General features: G+C 49.8%; 1 protein-coding gene across 1 annotated transcript; it reads right to left on the reverse strand.

Moving 5' to 3' along the window:
* Positions 1-1274: 1274 nt before the first annotated feature.
* Positions 1275-22901, reverse strand: NDUFS7 (NADH:ubiquinone oxidoreductase core subunit S7). Its single transcript, XM_086946656.1, has 8 exons — positions 22784-22901; positions 18590-18626; positions 18041-18109; positions 17412-17541; positions 16456-16635; positions 15624-15670; positions 1866-1954; positions 1275-1754 (listed from the first exon to the last, which is right to left on the reverse strand). The coding sequence occupies exons 1-8, from the start codon at positions 22797-22799 to the stop codon at positions 1657-1659; spliced, it is 666 nt and encodes a 221-aa protein (XP_086802782.1). The 5' UTR covers positions 22800-22901; the 3' UTR covers positions 1275-1656.
* Between the last annotated feature and the right edge of the window lie 308 nt (positions 22902-23209).

The raw sequence follows: 23209 nt of genomic DNA on the forward strand, positions 1-23209 counted from the left end.
GAAAGGCATTTATGTAAGCGTACTGTTTAAACTCACCATTCATTCTTTTCCATGCTCTATAAATTAGCTTTAACTTACACAACCAGTACTATCTACAACCTCAAATGTCTTCACATTCACAGAGGACCGTAACTTGTTAGTGACTCGAAGGACAAGTGATTCACCGCTCTTAAATCTAGAACTAAAAACACCCACAAAGCCTCTGCCCATGAAGCTGCCCGAAGCACATCCTATGCAACCATGGTAGGATTATAGTTACAAACAATAACAAGTATGTGAAAAACAAAGAACCCCTGGCACATGCTCGCTGCACCCACTAGCCAAGGAACAGACCTCACTCACAAGGAACCCTCCAGATCTACCTTCAGCCTAGCCTGGTTACCACTGGCTGTCTTCCTGGACGCTTCTCCTCCCCAAGCTCCTCGCAAAGTTCAAAAATGCGCTCAAAGAAAGGCTCTGAAGCACTTCCATCGAGCAACAATGTTTTACATGTTATTTCAGCACCTTCTGTCTCACCCCCTGTACCATACTCCAATGTATGCGTCCGTTCATTTGTTATTACATTGTCTTTTCTCCACATACTGTAAATAATAGCACATAAAGTAACTCATTTTGCTGGCGCTAATATTGCCGCGCCAGTAGGGTGGATGGATGGCTGCGATGGGCTTGCCTAGACTCAGCTTGTGACTATCAGTTTGTGGAAGTCGAGAATAATCATTTACCTCCCTGAACCGTCTTATTCTTTTCTACCATTCACAAGCTCACAGATCCAGGAAAGCAGTGTGCAAACTGACTGCCTATGAGCGATTCCCTCGCAAGGACTGCCTTTCTCTTCTCTTGTGCCGACGTCTTGTTGGCAGGTTAAATCTCCATGTTGTACTTGTGTTGTTTGTTTTCTTTTTCCTCAAATAAATACCAATTGTTAATCTAAAACAAAAATCTCATCATTTCCCTTATCTTTCAGAACTGGCCTTTTAAATGCTGAGCAACAGCAATGAAATAGAAGGATAATGCGGTTCATGCCTTTTTGCGCAAACTTAGGCAATCCTGTCCTACATCATAAGCAAGCAAGAACAGCAAGGGGCGGAGTCTGAAATCTCCTGGGTGAACTAAATGTTTATCAAAGTCTGAGGCAATATAATAGAAGCTTCCCTCTTGAAGGAAGATGGCGAAAGAACATGTCCTTTCAACACATAAAACCATGGCATGATAGTGTTGCAAACAACATCACACACCAAGACACAACCCGCATTCATCTGACCGGAGACCAGGCGCAAACTTGAGGAACACTTTATTCATGTAGAGGAATCACTGCAATACAACATTTTTAAAGTGGTAATACCTTGGACAGACTATGAGCCACCAAAGCAAGAAGCCAGAACACAGCAGCCTCTACTCCCTGTAGCACAGCAGCCTCTACTCCCTGTAGCACAGCAGCCTCTACTCCCTGTAGCACAGCAGCCCCTACTCCATGTAGTACTGCAGCCTCCCCTCCCCACGACACTGCAGCCGCTGCTGGCCAGAGTGCTACAAAAAATGCAATCCGCAAACCACTGCGCGAAAGAGGCAGAAATGTGCGGTCAGTGACTTAAGGAGCGAACTCAAGCAAGTTCCTTCGATAAATAACTGTTGGAGATCAGAAACATCGAACCGAGGCTATTTCCGGTACCAGATTCTTAATTTCTTCTCCCGCTTGATCTTCTTCTGAAGCTGGAGGATTCCATACAGGAGAGCTTCGGCCGTGGGTGGACAACCTGGGGGTAGATACCAGAGTGTGCTGTTAGTGAGTGCTCCTGGTTTATAACCCATTCCTCAAATACAAGCAGGTTTATGCAAATTACTGCCTTCAAATCCATATATCACACCTGGTACGTAGATGTCGACGGGCACGATGCGGTCACATCCCCGGACCACGGAATAGGAGTAGTGGTAATAACCTCCACCGTTGGCACAGCTGAGGAAGGAAGAGACACGAAGTAAGAAACTGGAGACAAAAGCACTCAAACCACTCCCAGACGTAGAGCAAAGCATGGTGTCGCCTGCACCCAATGCTATAAGCCAAAAGGCATGTGGTCTATGGACTTCTCCGCATCCCAGAGGAGCAGTTATGGACCAACATGATGTGTTCTCAACTCTTCCCAGAGACGCAGCTAAAGCCAGACGGCATCTGCTCCCAATATTTTATTATGTTCTGCAATACTTTTTCAGCTTTAAAGTAAAGGCTGGAGATTTCACTGCCCCACCCTTTCCCAGTGCACTCTGTGCTTAACTGTAGCTCAGACAACGAATCAGGGGCCAACGTCCTGCGTACCCAACACATTCCCAAATGTAAAACAAGCATTTGCAATGCAATGGTCTCGGCATCATTAAAGGTAGAGCTATTGGCATTGCTCGTGACATTTCTTTTTCTTTAAATCAAAAGATTCTGCACTCACTACTCTGCACTCACTACTCTGCACTCACTACTCTGCACTCACTACTCTGCACTCACTACTCTGCACTCACTACTCTGCACTCACTACTCTGCACTCACTACTCTGCACTCACTACTCTGCACTCACTACTCTGCACTCACTACTCTGCACTCACTACTCTGCACTCACTACTCTGCACTCACTACTCTGCACTCAGCACTCACTACTCTGCATTACCACTCTGCACTCACTACTCACTACTCTGCATTACCAGTTGGCTTAAGTTCACTTAAGTTATTAAAGATGAGCAAACAGGAAAGGAAATACCTAGGTACTTCTCATGGTGGCAGCGTGGTGGGGACGCTTGATCAGTTTATTCTTAGGGCGACCTCTGTACCGAGCATCTGTTGTCTCTGGTCCCGTTATTAAATAGGAGATCTTCCCTAGGGACTATAGCTACAGCTCGCTCGCCAGCTCATCAAGATGTAATCATTATTATACCATCGACTAATATTGAGGTTGGCGTTGAAGTTCCATATCCCCTTGGAACACTAGAGGATTCCCCAAAATCGCCACTGACCCAAAGTAACATTACAGCCAGCGTCTCTACACGTGCATCTGCCACATCCCCAAATAAAAAAACCTCTACCAAATTGTAGGAGAGTAGGGTCTGCAATCCTATGATCACCCAGATTTTTTGCTTTTGTTTCACTGGTTTACGACTTTCTCTGGCTGTGGGCCTGCCAATCAGACCCACAGCCTGGCTGTTCTCTTTCTAAATTACTTCATGTACCCTAGGTGCATCTACCAATTGGTACTGGGCCACCTTATCAGACCCTGTAACTCAGGGCATAGGTACCCAGGGCTACCAGGGTCTGCAGCATGTATTATGCCACCCCTGGCTGGTCTCCTAAATTTGACACAACTGGCTGCATGACAGCTGGGGCAAAGTCGTGTAATCACCCTTTGCTGTAGGTGTAGTATCCCTATACCTAACCCTAAAATGGACACACAGATTCCTATCAGTCACTCCTATGGCAGGCCTTGACAATCCTGAAGGCAGAGTGCTTGGAATCATGTGAGATAGTGCTCTGGCATGAGCTGAGCCTGTCTGCAGCTTGCGGAATCAAGTCCTAATAGCTGTTCCATGATATCGCATACCATATACTCTTAAGTGCATTATAATCCTCGCGGTTAAATGCTATCTTTGGTATTGCTTTATCAAAACATGTCGAGTAAGGTGTCATACGAATTGGAATACTAACCCCTCGCCAATTCTGGCGACGGGGTTAGCATTCCACCCTTCTAGAGGGACACGACATGTATGTAACTGTGAACCCCGGTTAAAGTTAACTGAAGCCTCAGCTCCACAAAATGGATGCTGCCACCACAGACACGAGTCTGACCCCCTGCAGCTGGGAGTCCTTCCAGCGAGGGGAGCCTGGACAAAGGGTTTCCTGTCAGGGGCGGTGCTAGCACCGTCCCAGACATGGTTTTGTGTATCCTGGGTAGGCAGGGCTTTACAGGAAGGTGACTGCTGAGTGGCACCCCGGTGCTCACTACGCATAGGCCGGTCTGAACCAGTTCCAGGGGCACACCAGCCCCTGGCCTGGGGAAGTCCGGCATGGCTGAGGGGTGTAACCACCCCCCACCTAGTCCCACCCATAGGCAGGACCTAGTCACCGGGTCAGCCCCCTTTTTTAGTATAAAGATGGGAGCGGGCCCCCTGTTAAAATTAGATCATCTTTGGAATCAAGATACCACTTTCTTCGAAAGGACTTCACGATTTCTTCTTCAAGATTCTCCCTTGTGGCTAAGGAGTAGTCACCCTGCATCCGCAGGCACCATCCTAAAGAACACTGCGGTCTGCTGCAAGTCCTTCATCACGAATCCGACGACCCAGCTCGACGAGACCCGGCTTCCCTGGCACCTCTGACCTCTACTCACCTCTACAGCCCAGCTGAGAACCGTGAGTGCGACGAGACCTCAAGGGACCGACGATCGCCAAGACTGCACGACATCTTTACTGCAAGCCCACCGTGTCCTCCACTGGTGAGTGCTTTGGGGTCCGAGAAGCCCCGACCCTGCGCAGCTCCAGCACCCAAGATCAGCCCCCCTGCATCTCCACGATCTGCGTGGGGCCCTTCTGCTGTTTGCTGTGCACCGCGTTGTTTGGCTACTAGCCGGCTGGCTTGTGGCCCTCTGAACGACGCCCAACGACTTCACGACTGCTGGTTTGGTTGCTCCAGGCTGGCCTTTGCTTCCTTCTTCAAGAGAGGCACCCCGGACCCTCCTGGTCCACCCCAGACGCCATTTTAGGTCCACCGCGTGGGCTTGAATTTGCCAAGGCTTTGTTGCCCAATCCTGGGTCCAGCGACGCCGACAGCTTCTATCTTCGTGGGACAGCTCGATCCTCCATCCTGGTCGCCGACAACGCCTCCTGGTCCGTGAGATCTTCGAGTCAAGCGTCACCCACTCACCTAGTCGAGGTGGCTACCATCCGGTGCCCTCCTGGTGCCCACTGACGACTGGCTAGTAGTCTCGAACTTGGTCCCCTCTGCTTTCAGGTGTCATCTATCTTCAAGATCCAGGCTTGGATCCGACTGAACTTTCTTCACTGGTCACCGGCCAGCATCTTTTCTTCCGGCTCCTGGTCCGTCTACGAGGATTCCCGACGTCTTTTCAGACCTATGCAGCTGCAGCCCCTGGGCTAGGTAACTTCGGCATTTCGGTGCCCCAGCATAGCCTCACTATCCAAGGGTCAGAATCTACTTTCGTTTTCTCCCTACCAGGTCGGGTTCGCCCGAGAACACTAACTTTCTAATTCCTAGCTACCATAGACTTTTGTCCCGCATCTCGCGTGAGAGTGCACACACTGCACCCGAGTCCCCTAGGCCTCCTAGACATAATCTAACGATTCCCTAGTCAAGTCCTAGCGATTCCAAAAGCTATTAGTACTGTACTTACCTGCTAGGAATTTCGCATTCCACTTTCAGAGTATATGGTTTTCCGTGCCCCTCGGGCATTTGTATATACTGTGCTAACTTAAGTATTTTTGTAAGAGCTTTGGTTTGTGCTTAGTACCCTGTCCTCATAAAGAGTACAGGGCTGTTGTGATCTTTAAATAAATAACTGTTTATTTTCATAACACTTGTGTGGTGTCCTTTCACTTGGTATTCAAGGGGTATATGTGTGGTAAACAGCTGGCTTAACACGCCCTCTCGAGTCTTTAGCCTTAGACTGCTCGTATCCACGCTACTAGGATAGCTGGTCTATAAGGTTGACTTACAACCAATCATCAATAAGGGTTGCTGGACTGATACATAGTGTTCACTAGAATAGTGAGCACTGCATATCAGGCCACCTTCTCACATTGGTGAGCAGCGGTTGGGATTTGAGCTTGCTGTTGTTTTACCACACGTATCCTAAGAATATCTTGTTGAAAGATCACATAAGTACTGTTAGGTACACATAACTAAAGCTTAGAATACTCTGAGTTCTACTGAACCAGCTGTTGTAGCTCCTCAAGGCTTAGCACACCTTGGCTGCAACTCTTAGCAAGGGATCAGTAGGTAAACACATAGTGTAGGTAGGTGCATCACTTACACCACACTAGAAACAGTATGTCGGACAAAGGAGGAAACACTGAGGTTCCCCTTGTGTCAGTTGACCCTCCACAGGTCATCCCTTCAAGATATACTGCGCTTAGCTTCCATGAGTTACGACAAGTGTGTACCTCTAGGAAGATTAAGCAGGGGTCTAACCCCACAACTGCCTTTCTGATTGGTCTCTTAGAGACTCATGATGCAAGGAGGGCTGGTAACCCAGACCCTTCTAATTCAGATGGCAACATGCCCTCCTTACAGGGTCCCTTTGATGCCCAGGACCATCCTCTTCAGGAAGCAGATGATGCTGATGATGAGGATGATGATTTGGTATCAGGGGATGAGGCAGAAAAGGAACAGGTAGAAGTCAGCAGACTAACCAGGTCCAACTTAAGCAGACATGAGATGGGCACTAGGGGACCCTTGGGGCCACTCTCAGGTCAGCTTAACATTGGGAATGGACGAGATAGATCTCTATCAAGAGGCTCTATCAGATCCCTTCATACCAATGGCTCTCAACGTTCCTCTCAAAGGGGAATGACATCTCCCCAGAGGAGAATGTATGAAGCTAAGGAAAAGGCAGCCAATCTGAGGATTGAAAGGGAAGAACTTGCCCTGGCCAAAGAGAGGCTTGCCTTTGCTAGAGAGCAACAATTGAGTGGGACAGTCCCCACTGGTGGCAGCATTGTACCTAGCAATAGGGAAAGGAGTTTTGATACAAAACACCTTGGTAAGATAGTGCCCCCCTTTAAACAAGGGGATGACATCCACAAATGGATTACTGCTTTGGAGAGGGCCTGCACTGTGCAAGGTGTTCCCCCAAGTCAGTGGGCAGCTATCTTGTGGCTCTCCTTTGAGGGTAAAGGAAGAGACAAGCTCCTCACCACAAGGGTGGAGGATGCTAATGATTACCAAGTCTTGAAAAATGCACTGGTTGATGGGTTTGGCCTAACCACTGAGCAGTACAGGGTGCTGTTCAGGGATACCCAGAAAACTCAGTCTCAAGATTGGGCTGACTTTGTAGATTGTGCCACTAAGGCTTTTGAGGGCTGGTTGCTGGGCAGTAAGGTTACTGATTATAAAGGATTGTACAATTTGATGATGAGAGAGCAAATTTTAAACAATTGTCAGAACCAGTTGTTGCATCAGCATCTTGTTGACTCAGATCTGACCTCTCCCCAAGAATTGGGAAAGAAGGCAGACAGATGGGTTAGAACAAGAGTTAAACAGAACCAGGGCCAGAATCAAGGTGGTCAGAAGAAAGCAGACCAGAAGGGTAAGGATTCGAAAGGGGAACAAAATGACCAGAAGTCTTCGACAGGTCCCCAACAACCCAAAGAGGGTGGGGGTCAGGCTCCCCAAAAGAAGAAAGAAGGCCAATCTAAAAGGTGGTGCCAATACTGCAAAAGTAAAACTCACTGGTTTAGTGAGTGCACCAAGAAAGGAGGAGGGCAGACTCCTGCCACTGCAGCCCCTAAGGCACCTGTGCCCCCTAGTACAGCCAGCAGTGGTAGTGCACCTCCCAAGGGTTTAGTAGGGTTAACCCTGGGTTCTGAGGGGAGTGACAACTTAGTTGGCACCCTCACTCAGGCTGTCCTTGTCAGTACAGGGGATATGGATATGTCCCCTGACATAAGTCCCAATACTTTGGGCAAATACAGACAGACACCTTTTATTAATGGAAAAATGGCTCAGGCCTATAGGGACACTTGTGCCAGTGTCACAATGGTGACACCTAGCTTTGTGGACCCTGGACAGATCATGCCAGGTACAGAATTCCTGGTGACCAATGCAAGCAATGTCACTACCAATCATAGTATGGCAATTGTAGCTTTCTCCTGGGGAGGGGTAACTGGCCAAAAGAAGGTTGTAGTTAGTTCAGACCTCCCAGTGGATTGTTTGTTGGGCAATGATTTGGAGTCATCACAATGGTCAGAAGTGGAGCAGAGGACTCATCTGGAAATGTTAGGTTTGCCAGCACATGTGTTTGCTGTGACTAGGTCACAGGCCAGAAGATGCCCCACTGAACAGGTGCTGGATCCTGGAACAATGGACCAGACACCTTCCAAGAAAAAGAGCAGTAGGGTTAAGGCTGTGCCTTCCCCCTTGCCCCAGGTTGTGGATCAAGTCTCAGAGGAGGCTGACCTGCAGGAATTGAGGGAAACTGAGCCTAGAGAGTTTGAACTTGATCAAGTTGAATTCTTGGGTTCAGGGGGACCCTCAAGGGAAGACCTGGGGAAGGACCAGTTAGGCTGCCCTTCTCTTGAACCCCTCAGACAGCAGGCTGCTGCTGAGGCTGCTGGGAACGCCACAGGTACCCACAAGGTATACTGGGAAGATGGACTCCTGTACACTGAGTCAAGAGACCCCAAGCCTGGCATGACCAGGAGGCTGGTTGTACCCTTGTCTCAGAGAGGTTTCCTACTTACCTTGGCCCATGAGATTCCCTTAGCAGGACACTTAGGCCAGACAAAGACTTGGGACAGGCTTGTCTCACACTTTCACTGGCCTCACATGAATGAGGATACCAAGGAGTTTTGTCGCTCCTGTGTCACTTGCCAAGCCAGTGGTAAGTCAGGTGGCACAACAAAGGCCCCCCTTATACCAATGCCTGTGGTGGGGGTGCCCTTTGAAAGAGTGGGGATTGACATTGTTGGTCCAATGGAACCCCAGACAGCATCAGGGCACAAGTTTATACTGGTGGTAGTGGATCATGCCACCAGGTATCCTGAAGCTATTCCACTTAGGACCACCACAGCCCCTGTGGTGGCAAGGGCCCTAGTTGGAGTGTTCTCCAGAGTGGGCTTCCCTAAGGAGGTTGTCTCTGACAGAGGTGCAAACTTCATGTCAAGCTATTTAACTGCTATGTGGAAGGAGTGTGGTGTCAATTACAAATTCACTACACCCTATCACCCACAATGCAATGGGCTTGTTGAAAGGTTCAACAGGACCCTAAAAGGGATGATTCATGGACTACCTGAAACACTCAGGCGTAGATGGGATGTCCTGATGCCCTGCCTTCTGTTTGCTTACAGAGAGGTCCCACAAAAGGGGGTTGGCTACAGCCCTTTTGAACTTTTGTATGGGCATCCTGTGAGAGGCCCCTTGTGTTTGGTGAAGGAAGGATGGGAGAGACCTCTCAAAAAGCCTGCAACCAACATAATGGACTATGTACTTGGTCTCCGCTCCAGGATGGCTGAGTATATGGAGAAGGCATCAGAAAACCTTAAGGCCAGTCAAGAACTTCAAAAAGCTTGGCATGACCAAAAGGCTGTCCTGACTGTTTATCAGCCTGGACAGAAGGTGTGGGTGCTGGAGCCAGTGGCCCCAGCAGCACTCAAAGACAAATGGTCTGGGCCCCACACAATCCTTGAGCAAAAGGGAGAGGTCACCTACCTGGTGGACCTTGGAACTCCCAGGAGTCCCCATAGGGTACTCCATGTCAACAGGCTCAAAGCATATGTCGACAGGAAGGACATGAGCTTGCTCATGGCCATAGATGAGGGACAGGAGGAAGAGAGTGACCCTCTCCCAGACCTGCTCACTCAGAATCCTGATGATGGGTCAGTAGATGGTGTTGTCTTTTGTGGCAGCCTCTCTGAACATCAGCAGAAAGACTGTAAACAGGTTCTTCAGTCTTTCAGACGTATGTTCTCTCTGACACCCAGTCAGACCAATTGGTGCACCCATGAGGTTGACACTGGTGACAGCCTGCCAGTCAAGAGTAAAATCTACAGGCAGCCTGATCATGTTAGAGACTGCATAAAAACTGAAGTGCAGAAAATGTTGGAATTGGGAGTCATTGAACCCTCAGATAGCCCTTGGGCTAGTCCAGTAGTTCTAGTGCCAAAGCCTCACACCCAAGATGGTAAGAGAGAGATGAGGTTTTGCGTAGACTACAGGGGTCTCAATGCAGTCACTAAGACTGATGCCCATCCAATACCAAGGGCAGATGAACTTATAGATAGATTGGCTTCTGCCAACTACTTAAGTACATTTGACTTAACAGCTGGGTATTGGCAAATCAGGTTAGCTGAGGATGCCAAGCCCAAAACAGCATTTTCAACCCCTGGTGGGCATTATCAATTTGTGGTAATGCCCTTTGGTCTGAAAAATGCACCTGCCACCTTCCAAAGGTTGGTGAATCAAGTCCTTACTGGGCTGGATGACTTCTGTGCAGCATATCTAGATGATATTGCTGTCTTTAGCTCCACCTGGGAGGATCACCTGGTCCACCTGAGGAAAGTGTTAGAGGCTCTGCAAGCAGCAGGCCTCACTATCAAGGCCACCAAGTGCCAGATAGGGCAGACACAGGTTGTATACCTGGGCCACCTTGTAGGTGGAGGCCAGGTTCAGCCACTGGAGAGCAAAATACAGTCAATCAGGGACTGGGCTCCTCCAACCACCCAGACTCAGGTTCGAGCTTTCTTGGGCCTGACTGGATACTACAGAAAGTTTGTCAGGAACTATGGTTCCATTGTGACACCATTAAATGAACTGACAAGTAAGAAAATGCCAAAAAAGGTTCAGTGGACAGCAGGCTGTCAAAAAGCATTCGATGACCTAAAGCAGGCCATGTGCACAGCACCTATCCTTAAGAGTCCAGACTACTCCAAACCATTCATTGTCCAAACAGATGCTTCTGAGTTGGGTGTGGGAGCTGTTCTTTCTCAACTGAATTTTGATGGTCAGGATCAGCCCATTGCTTTTATAAGCAGAAGGCTGACCCCCAGAGAGAAGAATTGGTCAGCTATTGAGAGGGAGGCCTTTGCTGTGGTTTGGGCCCTGAAGAAGCTGAGGCCATACTTGTTTGGCACTCACTTCAAGATTCAGACCGACCATAAGCCCCTCTTGTGGCTAAATCAGATGAAGGGTGAAAACCCCAAACTGCTTAGGTGGTCCATTTCCCTACAGGGGATGGACTTTACAGTGGAACATAGACCTGGTACTGATCATGGCAATGCCGATGGGCTCTCCAGATATTTCCACTTAGAACAAGAAGACTCACCTGGTCAAGGTTAGCTTATTGTCCCAAAGTTTGGGGGGGGGTCATGTAGGAGAGTAGGGTCTGCAATCCTATGATCACCCAGATTTTTTGCTTTTGTTTCACTGGTTTACGACTTTCTCTGGCTGTGGGCCTGCCAATCAGACCCACAGCCTGGCTGTTCTCTTTCTAAATTACTTCATGTACCCTAGGTGCATCTACCAATTGGTACTGGGCCACCTTATCAGACCCTGTAACTCAGGGCATAGGTACCCAGGGCTACCAGGGTCTGCAGCATGTATTATGCCACCCCTGGCTGGTCTCCTAAATTTGACACAACTGGCTGCATGACAGCTGGGGCAAAGTCGTGTAATCACCCTTTGCTGTAGGTGTAGTATCCCTATACCTAACCCTAAAATGGACACACAGATTCCTATCAGTCACTCCTATGGCAGGCCTTGACAATCCTGAAGGCAGAGTGCTTGGAATCATGTGAGATAGTGCTCTGGCATGAGCTGAGCCTGTCTGCAGCTTGCGGAATCAAGTCCTAATAGCTGTTCCATGATATCGCATACCATATACTCTTAAGTGCATTATAATCCTCGCGGTTAAATGCTATCTTTGGTATTGCTTTATCAAAACATGTCGAGTAAGGTGTCATACGAATTGGAATACTAACCCCTCGCCAATTCTGGCGACGGGGTTAGCATTCCACCCTTCTAGAGGGACACGACATGTATGTAACTGTGAACCCCGGTTAAAGTTAACTGAAGCCTCAGCTCCACAAAATGGATGCTGCCACCACAGACACGAGTCTGACCCCCTGCAGCTGGGAGTCCTTCCAGCGAGGGGAGCCTGGACAAAGGGTTTCCTGTCAGGGGCGGTGCTAGCACCGTCCCAGACATGGTTTTGTGTATCCTGGGTAGGCAGGGCTTTACAGGAAGGTGACTGCTGAGTGGCACCCCGGTGCTCACTACGCATAGGCCGGTCTGAACCAGTTCCAGGGGCACACCAGCCCCTGGCCTGGGGAAGTCCGGCATGGCTGAGGGGTGTAACCACCCCCCACCTAGTCCCACCCATAGGCAGGACCTAGTCACCGGGTCAGCCCCCTTTTTTAGTATAAAGATGGGAGCGGGCCCCCTGTTAAAATTAGATCATCTTTGGAATCAAGATACCACTTTCTTCGAAAGGACTTCACGATTTCTTCTTCAAGATTCTCCCTTGTGGCTAAGGAGTAGTCACCCTGCATCCGCAGGCACCATCCTAAAGAACACTGCGGTCTGCTGCAAGTCCTTCATCACGAATCCGACGACCCAGCTCGACGAGACCCGGCTTCCCTGGCACCTCTGACCTCTACTCACCTCTACAGCCCAGCTGAGAACCGTGAGTGCGACGAGACCTCAAGGGACCGACGATCGCCAAGACTGCACGACATCTTTACTGCAAGCCCACCGTGTCCTCCACTGGTGAGTGCTTTGGGGTCCGAGAAGCCCCGACCCTGCGCAGCTCCAGCACCCAAGATCAGCCCCCCTGCATCTCCACGATCTGCGTGGGGCCCTTCTGCTGTTTGCTGTGCACCGCGTTGTTTGGCTACTAGCCGGCTGGCTTGTGGCCCTCTGAACGACGCCCAACGACTTCACGACTGCTGGTTTGGTTGCTCCAGGCTGGCCTTTGCTTCCTTCTTCAAGAGAGGCACCCCGGACCCTCCTGGTCCACCCCAGACGCCATTTTAGGTCCACCGCGTGGGCTTGAATTTGCCAAGGCTTTGTTGCCCAATCCTGGGTCCAGCGACGCCGACAGCTTCTATCTTCGTGGGACAGCTCGATCCTCCATCCTGGTCGCCGACAACGCCTCCTGGTCCGTGAGATCTTCGAGTCAAGCGTCACCCACTCACCTAGTCGAGGTGGCTACCATCCGGTGCCCTCCTGGTGCCCACTGACGACTGGCTAGTAGTCTCGAACTTGGTCCCCTCTGCTTTCAGGTGTCATCTATCTTCAAGATCCAGGCTTGGATCCGACTGAACTTTCTTCACTGGTCACCGGCCAGCATCTTTTCTTCCGGCTCCTGGTCCGTCTACGAGGATTCCCGACGTCTTTTCAGACCTATGCAGCTGCAGCCCCTGGGCTAGGTAACTTCGGCATTTCGGTGCCCCAGCATAGCCTCACTATCCAAGGGTCAGAATCTACTTTCGTTTTCTCCCTACCAGGTCGGGTTCGCCCGAGAACACTAACTTTCTAATTCCTAGCTACCATAGACTTTTGTCCCGCATCTCGCGTGAGAGTGCACACACTGCACCCGAGTCCCCTAGGCCTCCTAGACATAATCTAACGATTCCCTAGTCAAGTCCTAGCGATTCCAAAAGCTATTAGTACTGTACTTACCTGCTAGGAATTTCGCATTCCACTTTCAGAGTATATGGTTTTCCGTGCCCCTCGGGCATTTGTATATACTGTGCTAACTTAAGTATTTTTGTAAGAGTTTTGGTTTGTGCTTAGTACCCTGTCCTCATAAAGAGTACAGGGCTGTTGTGATCTTTAAATAAATAACTGTTTATTTTCATAACACTTGTGTGGTGTCCTTTCACTTGGTATTCAAGGGGTATATGTGTGGTAAACAGCTGGCTTAACACGCCCTCTCGAGTCTTTAGCCTTAGACTGCTCGTATCCACGCTACTAGGATAGCTGGTCTATAAGGTTGACTTACAACCAATCATCAATAAGGGTTGCTGGACTGATACATAGTGTTCACTAGAATAGTGAGCACTGCATATCAGGCCACCTTCTCACACAAATGATTAACTCTGGAACCGGCAGTAAAAAGGAAGCGGGGAGGAGGACCACAAAGGCCTTGTAGCAAAAGTGGCAAGGTCGAACAAAACCCGTGACAGTGTCTCACCCGAGGAGGGCAGTCCTATAATTAATGCCGATTTGGTTGATGGTGATACCAATTATGCAGCGGGAAATGGTATTAACTCGAACTGTGATTTAGAACAGTGGAAGACATTTGAGAGTATTTTAACTACCTTGCTATCTCCTATTACACAAAAACTAACCAAGATAGAGGAATGTTTGGACAATTACGAATCTCTGGTGAGGTCAAGGTTTGTTGTTTTGGAGGGCCTCATCACACATCCCAAGCAAACATGTATGAATACAAACGCTAACCAGGGGAATGAGGTGGCAACATCGGATCCTCTGAACATACAGGCCACAAGCAAGTTAGCTATGAAATCAACAGTCGTAATTACACCATCTAACCCTGTTGCATTAGCAACTAGAAAGCCTGCCGCTGTGTCCAGGGTACACGTGGATCCAGGGAATCAATCTAGCGAATTTGCACAAAGTACAGCAAACAGTCCGGGCGATGGCAGACACAACAGCCTTAAAAAGGGATAACATCTGCAATACACACACACTTGGATCGACAAGCTTTTATACCCAACGAGCTGCAAGCGAAACCTATCGTGGGGCGGGACTGAGAAAACGAAACCTATCGTGGGGCGGGACTTCCGTTTTGTGAAGCCCGCGCCCACGGAGTGCCTGGAGGAGCACCGAGGGAGAGCCCCGCGGTCGGAGGGCCTTTGACCGGTGAGCGGGGGGGGGGGGGGGAAGAGAGAGAATGCCTGTATGTCTGCGTGTCCGGAGGGCCTTTGACTGGTGAGCGGGGCGGGGGGGGGGGAGAGAATGCCTGTATGTCTGCGTGTGTGTGTGCGACGGCGGAGGGGAGGGGTGGGGGGCGGGGTGCGACGGCGGAGGGGAGGGGTGGGGGGGTGCGACAACGGAGGGGTGGGGGGGATGCTCGGTGCACGTGTGTGTGTGTATGCATGCGACGCCGGGGGTGGGTTCGCTGTATGTGTGGGGGCGTGCGTGCATGAGCGCTCGTGTGTGTGTCTGTCGCTGTTTCTGCGCATGCGCGTGTGGTGTAGCTGCTTCCCAGGAGACAGCAGCTGAGCGCGTTCGCGAGCGCGTGGCCAGCGGAAATCGCCTCCTTGAAGAGGCAATGCGCGTGGCCAAGGCTGTCTCCTGGGAAGCATAGTCCCTGACAAAAGATCTCGGCGGAGACGCACTTCCGCGCGTTGACGCCGAGACCTAAAAAGGGGACTGGAGCCTTCAGCAACAGACGGTCCAGCAAGGGACTGCCTGCTCATGATCCAACACTGGACAAGGAAGGGGAATAAAGGGATGTACTGTACCTTCGAGTAAAGCTTTCCCAAATTCAGAAGAACAGAGTCAACAGTCTTGTGGATCTGCTTAATCATAAAATATCATCTAAAACACATTTTTCAAGCAGCCAGTCCTTCAAAGTAACTGGTCAACCAAGACAATGGAGAGATAGCGAGAGTCCTTTTTTTAGCTGCACAGAAGCAATACAATTCCAAATCTGCATCCTTTGGTTACTGTCAGAAGGAGCTTACAAGATCTACCTCTTCCTGTAGTAATTTTGGGGGAAGGGAAAAGGTGGCCTTAGCACCTTCTCATTGACATGGGTTCAAGACGGAGTTCGCCAGAATTAGAACGTCGTGTCACACAATTGACAATCACGTGGCACATCTCCCTAGGGCTACGATCCCTTCCTAGCAGGACCTCCTCGTCCCAAGCATTCAATCAACAGAGTTCTTACCTGCCCATGGAAACGACGTAGCGAGGTTCTGGCATCTGGTCATAAACCTGCAATGAGGCAATAGAAAGTCAGCTCACAGCAACAAGACATCTGTCTCCCATTCCAGTTCCCGCATAACGGGGTCACAGTTTCATCAACGTAAGCAGAAAGAGTAGGACCGCGGATGAAAGTGCAACCTTGGGTACCAAACAAAGTATGAGTCCTCAGGACACGAACACTAACTTAACTCACCCAACATGCACCGGGACACAACCAACTCCTTCCACTTTATATATGGGATTGGTTTAGTACAACCTAGCTTTAAACCAGTGGAGCGCTATGCTGTGCGTGAGTGGAAAAACACGGAGTATGTGGCATGAAAGCGAACGGAAGGGAGTGATCTCAGGACGGCACAGGAGAAAGAGAGGGATGGGGAGGGAGCATGATGTAGATGTGCTCCTGTACACGAGCACAGCAACCAACAAACCAAGCATGAGCAGAGTCACTTGTTGCCACATGCAGCAGAATAATGCAGGTGTCCCGAGTCACAAGCACCGCCTGGCTTCACAGGAGCAGGCGGCTGGAGTACTGAGCAGGCGAGAGACTGGTGGAAGAAGAAACTCTACCCAGCAATAAGCCAGAGGGAAGAAAGAGGGCTGCAAAACATCTTCCAGCCAGCAGTAATTAACCAGTGGGGGAGGAATCATCACTCAGTAGTGATGTTGAGGGGGTTGGTGTGAGAGGGCCTACAGTCACCCAGGAGAAATCTGAACCAGAGAGGGGGTGGAAGTGCATACATCCGTGATCCATGTTGGAGGTGGCGGGGGGAATCAATGACAAGTAAAGAGCTCACCTTTCGAAGAGCAGGTGCCATCTTGTTTGTTAAAGTTCCAGCCACAATCATGACATCAGCTTGCCGTGGACTGGCGCGAAAAACCACACCAAAGCGATCCATGTCGTAACGTGGGGCAGCCATGTGCATCATCTCCACAGCACAGCAGGCCAAGCCAAAGGTCATGGGCCAGAGAGAGCTCTGCAAGGAAGCGACACAAACAATAAAAGTGGGATACAGATGTAAGATGTAAGGATATGAGTGATAAACGATGTAGGCGAAAGGATTATAGGGAGCCAGTGGGACAGCAGGGATAGGCGTATAGGGAGGAAAAGGGGACAGAGAGAAAAAACAGGGAAAGGGCAAAAATAGTGGGTATTGATGAGGAAGATACACAAGAAGAATAAATAACATGATCTTCAGCAGTACGAGAGGGTGTAAGGAAGAGTAAGAATAGAGTGAAACAATGCAAAAGTAAAGGGAATGTTAAACAATCCAGTGAAGAGCCCTGTGAGGGGACTGGCACAGCACCTCCTTCTCATTATAAACAAAATATCAAGGCACTGAGCCCATTGCATCTGCAAGACGCCTCAGCCTAGACTCTCCAAGCCCAGATTCCAATCACTTCACCTGGATTTTTAGATTCCCCCTCACTCCCACCCTGAGTAAACCAGTCCTCAGCTAAACTTCCTGCCCCTGAATTCACAGCTCCACAACCACACCCTGTTTCAATGAGTCCTGGGACCCTACATTCTGCCCTCAGTACTCAAGTAAAAACTCTTCAACACACCTCCAGCACTAATACTGCACCCAAGCGCTCCCACATTATCCCAGGGCTCTGCCCTTACCAACCATGTCCTCTTGGCCTCTCAGCACTCAACTCGGGTAGCTGTTATCAGTCTCCTCTGTGCTCATCGTGTGTACCTAGTACCAACCATCCTAGTACCCGGCACTATGTGCCAAGCGCCAGTACTCACCCTGCGTGCCCAGTTAATCAGGTCATCCAATTTGGTAACAATGTACTCTCCTCTGCTGCTGGGAAGTGCTGACTTTGGTGCCAGAGACCCTTCTGATTTCTGGGCGGGGGCTACAGCTGAACTCTGATGCCTAACATGAAGGGAAAAAGAAAGTGTGAAAGTGTGTTACACTCAGAAAGAAACAGCTTTAATGCCAGCCTAGTGATTCTTCCAAAACAGAGGACCATGCAGCAATGAATGCTTTTAATACTGGAGTCTGCAGAATAGCACAACAACTCCCACTTGCTCCCAGAGAGTGTTGTGTGAAATAAGAATCCCTATTGATATACAGCAGTGGGCAGCAAGGACCCACCCGTCCACTCCAAGAGTGATCAATGTGCAGAAAGGATCCCCTATTTAATATTAGAACCAACATTAGTGACTGACCCACAACTTTCATATGGCCCACCATCAGTCAACCAATCAACCGCAGTCTGTCCATTTTCCTGATCATGAAGACATTCCTGTCAACACCGTACCAGGCCTCTCACCGACATCCCTCCAGCCACTCTCTAGCCTTGACAATGGCACTCCCAACCACATACCGCAACAGGCACAACTAACCGGCATGAAACAGAGAAAGGAATTACCTGGTACCATGTTCCACTGAGGCAGTCGGACGACAAAGCACATTTTGTAGCAGAGCAAGGGACCCAGGCCTGAAACAGATGGTAGAGAGAAGATGTGAGGAGACTGAAGGAAGTGACAGACTCATGGAACATGGCAGGAGGGGTGGGCATATGTAAATACAGATTACATCAATGGGCCTAAAAGACTGGTGGGAGAGTTGGGCTTCGGTACTGACCACCGGGATATTTAATGCATTTCACCACTGCGTCCCAGCGGAAGATCTGTACCAAATATTTTTGTGCACTAAATCTGCAGGTTAATTGCGCTTACTGAGGTCATGACTACAGGAGAGATGTGCTGGTCTGCACAAAGGCCTCAATGCCTGCACAGACAAAGAGCAGAGTTGGAGTCATTCAAACACATGGCTCCCCTCGCATGAAGCCCAGGATTGGATGCAAACTCCTTCCTACATTGCTTCAGTACCAATGTGCACACTACCAGTTTATTGTGGTAAGCTCAAATGCCCCCCACCCCTCAATTGCAGCCGGGATTCAGAGGCAGATTCCTACCTGAAGGTCAGAGCGTGCAACTGGGCCAGGCGAAACACTGAAAAGAAATAAGGTGGTTAAAAGACAGCCTGTACCACTGGGCCAAATACAACCCTCCCTCGTCTACTCAAACCACACGGATAGACACACTTCCCTGTCCCCATAGTACATCAGAGGGTACAATGACCATGAACCTTCAAACGACATCCCGGAACACCACCCCCTCCTCGATACACCATCGACAAAATCATCATTTATAGAGAGCTATGAACCCATGAGCTTCAAGTGCATAGTGACGAGACCGTATTTACGGACTAGAAAATACAAGTCTTTCAAGGGCTTTCTGAAGGCCAGGTGCTCCTCTTAAAGCACTTGTTGGTCTGGTAAAGTGGTCCACAGGGTTCTTATATGTCATGGAATGATCAGACCATCAGCTTCGGTCCGTGAATCATTGGTGGTGTCAGAAGACATCTGATATCGGGCCCTTGTCAGAAGACCACGGATACTGGACCCTTGTCAGAAGACATCGGATACCGGTCCCTTGTCAGAAGACATCGGATACTGGGCCCTTGTCAGAAGACATCGGATACTGGGCCCTTGTCAGAAGACATCGGATACTGGGCCCTTGTCAGAAGACATCGGATACTGGGCCCTTGTCAGAAGACATCGGATACTGGGCCCTTGTCAGAAGACATCGGATACTGGGCCCTTGTCAGAAGACATCGGATACTGGGCCCTTGTCAGAAGACAGTGGAAACTGGGCCCTTGTCAGAAAACAGCGGATACTGGGGCCTTGTCAGAAGACATTGGATACTGGGCCCTTGTCAGAAGACATTGGATACTGGGCCCTTGTCAGAAGACATTGGATACTGGGCCCTTGTCTTATCTTATCTTATCTTATCTTATCTTATGCTGTATTTATAGAGCGCACTGACACCAAAGGTTTCCTGGCGCTGTGATTGAGATTGGAGGTGGGAGTCATAGTTTACATGAGTTTTGAGAAGAGCCATGTTTTTAGGCTCTTTCGGAAGCTTGTCAGAAGACATCTGATACTGGGCCCTTGTCAGAAGACATCTGAGACATCGGATACTGGGCCCTTGTCAGAAGACAGCGGATACTGGGCCCTTGCCAGAAGACATCTGATACTGGGCCCTTGTCAGAAGACAGCAGATACTGGGCACTTGTCAGAAGACATCTGATACTGGGACCTTGTCAGAAGACATCTGATACTGGGCCCTTGTCAGAAGACATAGGATACTGGGCCCTTGTCAGAAGACATCTGAGACATCGGATACTGGGCCCTTGTCAGAAGACATCTGATACTGGGCCCTTGTCAGAAGACATCAGATACTGGGCCCTTGTCAGAAGACATCAGATACTGGGCCCTTGTCAGAAGACATCAGATACTGGGCCCTTGTCAGAAGACGTCGGATACTGGGCCCTTGTCAGAAGACATCGGATACTGGGCCCTTGTCAGAAGACGTCGGATACTGGGCCCTTGTCAGAAGACATCGGATACTGGGCCCTTGTCAGAAGACAAAGGATACTGGGACCTTGTCAGAAGACAGCGGATACTGGGACCTTGTCAGAAGACATAGGATACTGGGCCCTTGTCAGAAGACATCTGAGACATCGGATACTGGGCCCTTGTCAGAAGACATCTGATACTGGGCCCTTGTCAGAAGATAACAGCTACTGGGTCCTTGTCAAAAGACATTGGATACTGGGCCCTTGTCAAAAGACATCGGATACTGGGCCCTTGTCAAAAGACATCGGATACTGGGCCCTTGTCAGAAGACATCAGATACTGGGCCCCTGTCAGAAGACATCGGATACTGGGCCCTTGTCAGAAGACATCGGATACTGGGCCCTTGCCAGAAGACATCTGATACTGGGCCCTTGTCAGAAGACAGCAGATACTGGGCCCTTGTCAGAAGACATCAGATACTGGGACCTTGTCAGAAGACATCTGATACTGGGCCCTTGTCAGAAGACATAGGATACTGGGCCCTTGTCAGAAGACGTCGGATACTGGGCCCTTGTCAGAAGACATCGGATACTGGGCCCTTGTCAGAAGACAACGGATACTAGGACCTTGTCAGAAGACAGCGGATACTGGGACCTTGTCAGAAGACATAGGATACTGGGCCCTTGCCAGAAGACATCTGATACTGGGCCCTTGTCAGAAGACATCGAATACTGGGCCCTTGTCAGAAGACATAGGATACTGGGCCCTTGTCAGAAGACATCGAATACTGGGCCCTTGTCAGAAGACATCGGATACTGGGCCCTTGTCAGAAGACATTGAATACTGGGCCCTTGTCAGAAGACATCGGATACTGGGCCCGTGTCAGAAGACATCGGATACTGGGCCCTTGGGTTCAGTCTGGGTCATTTGGGAGTGATCTGTGTTTTAAGTTACTGGGGACAAATCCATGTTAAGGTTTATATTTGATCTTTTACTCCACAGACAGCCAACTATTAACGGCACCTCCCAAATGAGGCAGCAGCGCCACACTGAAGGTCAAGCAATGTGATCCCTGACTACTAAAGGGCTTTGCCCCACTGCAACAGGCCATACTGCAGGGATCCAATGCCTTCCCTGCTCAAGGCCAGGGATCCAACACCCTTTCTGCTCAAGGCCTCCATGGCAGATGTGTAGCGTGGGGCCACAGAAGCCATAAAAGGGAAAAGAAAACCTTCAAACGTCTCTTTTGAGTTCCAAAGCCTCTCTGCTTCAGAAGATGCTCAAGGAGGCGGCAGTAAAGAGTTTGGTTCGGGAAACAAATGGTACTGAAGCACATGTATAAGTCCCTACAGTTCTCTTAAGACAATAATATGTCAGAATTAAAGTTGATCAAAGGTTTTTTTATTTTTATTCCATCTTGTTATTATTCTCCAAGCCCTTGTATTACATACAACACATCTTCAAAGGCAGCCAGCACGTGTTTCGTCAACAAGACTTTTTCATGGCTGGTAGACGCTGTAAGTTCCTATGTCTGTGTTGTGCTCTGTTCAAGGTAGAAAGCCAAGTTAAAATATCTGTGCCACTTCACTGTGATAGATATGGTAAATCCTTTGATGCATTAAGGTAGCCTATGAGCGCTGCCAACCCAATTTCCAGTGGTCAGATGATTATGCAGCAGGGGTACTGTTTATCAATGGAAGCTCCCAAAAAACTATAATGCCTTGATCGATGTAACAATAGATTACTCCCCAAATCACAATGGAGGATGAAGTATGCCTCCGGAGTGGTAATTCTCACAAAGGCAGTCACCATGTACATTGGGTTCAGGAATTAACAGATTTCAGCCACAGACTTCCGGAGCTAGGCGTATCACGGCCCTAACATCACTACAATTTATTGCCAAACTCAGCATACATGGTGACGACCTTGGCAGCGTCTATCACCAGTGCCCCCAAACTCCCCTACTAAACCCCTTTGCATCATTTCATTAGGGTGACCACAGGTCCCAGATTTGCCTGGAAAGTGCTGCTTTTCTATGTTGTGTCCCAACATTATTTCATAATATAAATGCATGTCCTGGTTTTGGAAAGAGGGACAGGCGAGTGTGAAATAGGAAAAGCTCACATTTCCACTAGCTATCAGTATTTAAATGACAGCCGAAGCAAAACGTCTGCAGACTCCTGGATGCACTAAGTCATTCGTGCCTTATAGCAGGATGGAAAGAGGGCGAATCAGTATTGCAGGAGGCCCTAGGCTGTTTCCCAGGCTCATGAAACTTCCTCTCTGCTTCAAGACAACAAGAGAAAGGGTGTGATCATTTTGTTTATATATGCAGATGCTTGACATTTCGGGGGCACAAACAGGGCATTATAACGCTATTCAAGTGTCCTGGATCACTAGATGGGTTCTGTTACTTTTCTCAGGCTTGGCGGTAAATTCGCCTCACCTGGAGGCCTGCAGCAGTATTATCCCTCGGTTCTGTGATTCCACATCAATACCTGTCTAGCCCCACGCTGCTTGCAATGCTTTACATTGCTATGCCCCACTCCTTTAAAGCCAGAGCTCGTGGCGTTGCCAATTCTTGTTTGTTTTGTAAATGTTATCGTCCTGCCCTTGCCATCCCTCCGTGTCCCCCTTGTGTCTATACTCTCAGCCCTCCCTCGCCCCCTACCCTCGATCCCCCCTCGGTCTCTGCGCCCCCCTCGGTCTCTGCGCCCCGCGGGCCCCCTCGACCCTCCTCCCCTCACCGGGCAGCGTCGCCATGATCGGTTCGGGCGTCCTGCGGATCTGCTTCCGGTCTCCTTGAAGCCCCCTCTGAAGCACTTCCGGTGCGGTGACGGGCTCCGTCACAACTGTCCCTATGGCTGCTCTGCCGCCCCTGACTCGGAAGCGAAGGAGTCCAGAGCGCTGATTGGCTGCGCGACCCCGGATATGACGCGGCGTCTGCGTCGGTGCACAGCCCTGGGGTGGGCAGCACGAGACCCAGGGGTCCCCCACCCCCGATAACGCGAGACCTACGCGCCTCCCCGCCCCGAACATGATCCAGGGGTCGACTCCTCCATAACTCGAGACACAGAGGCCCCGCTCCCCGATAAAACGAACTCTAGGCCCCCTATAACAAGACCCAGGGGTCCCCTCCCGCAAACACGAGATCCGTGGGTGCCCCACCTCCC

This window comes from Lissotriton vulgaris, chromosome 12, assembly GCF_964263255.1.
Source record: "Lissotriton vulgaris chromosome 12, aLisVul1.2, whole genome shotgun sequence".
In the NCBI taxonomy this organism is placed as follows: Eukaryota; Metazoa; Chordata; class Amphibia; order Caudata; family Salamandridae; genus Lissotriton; species Lissotriton vulgaris.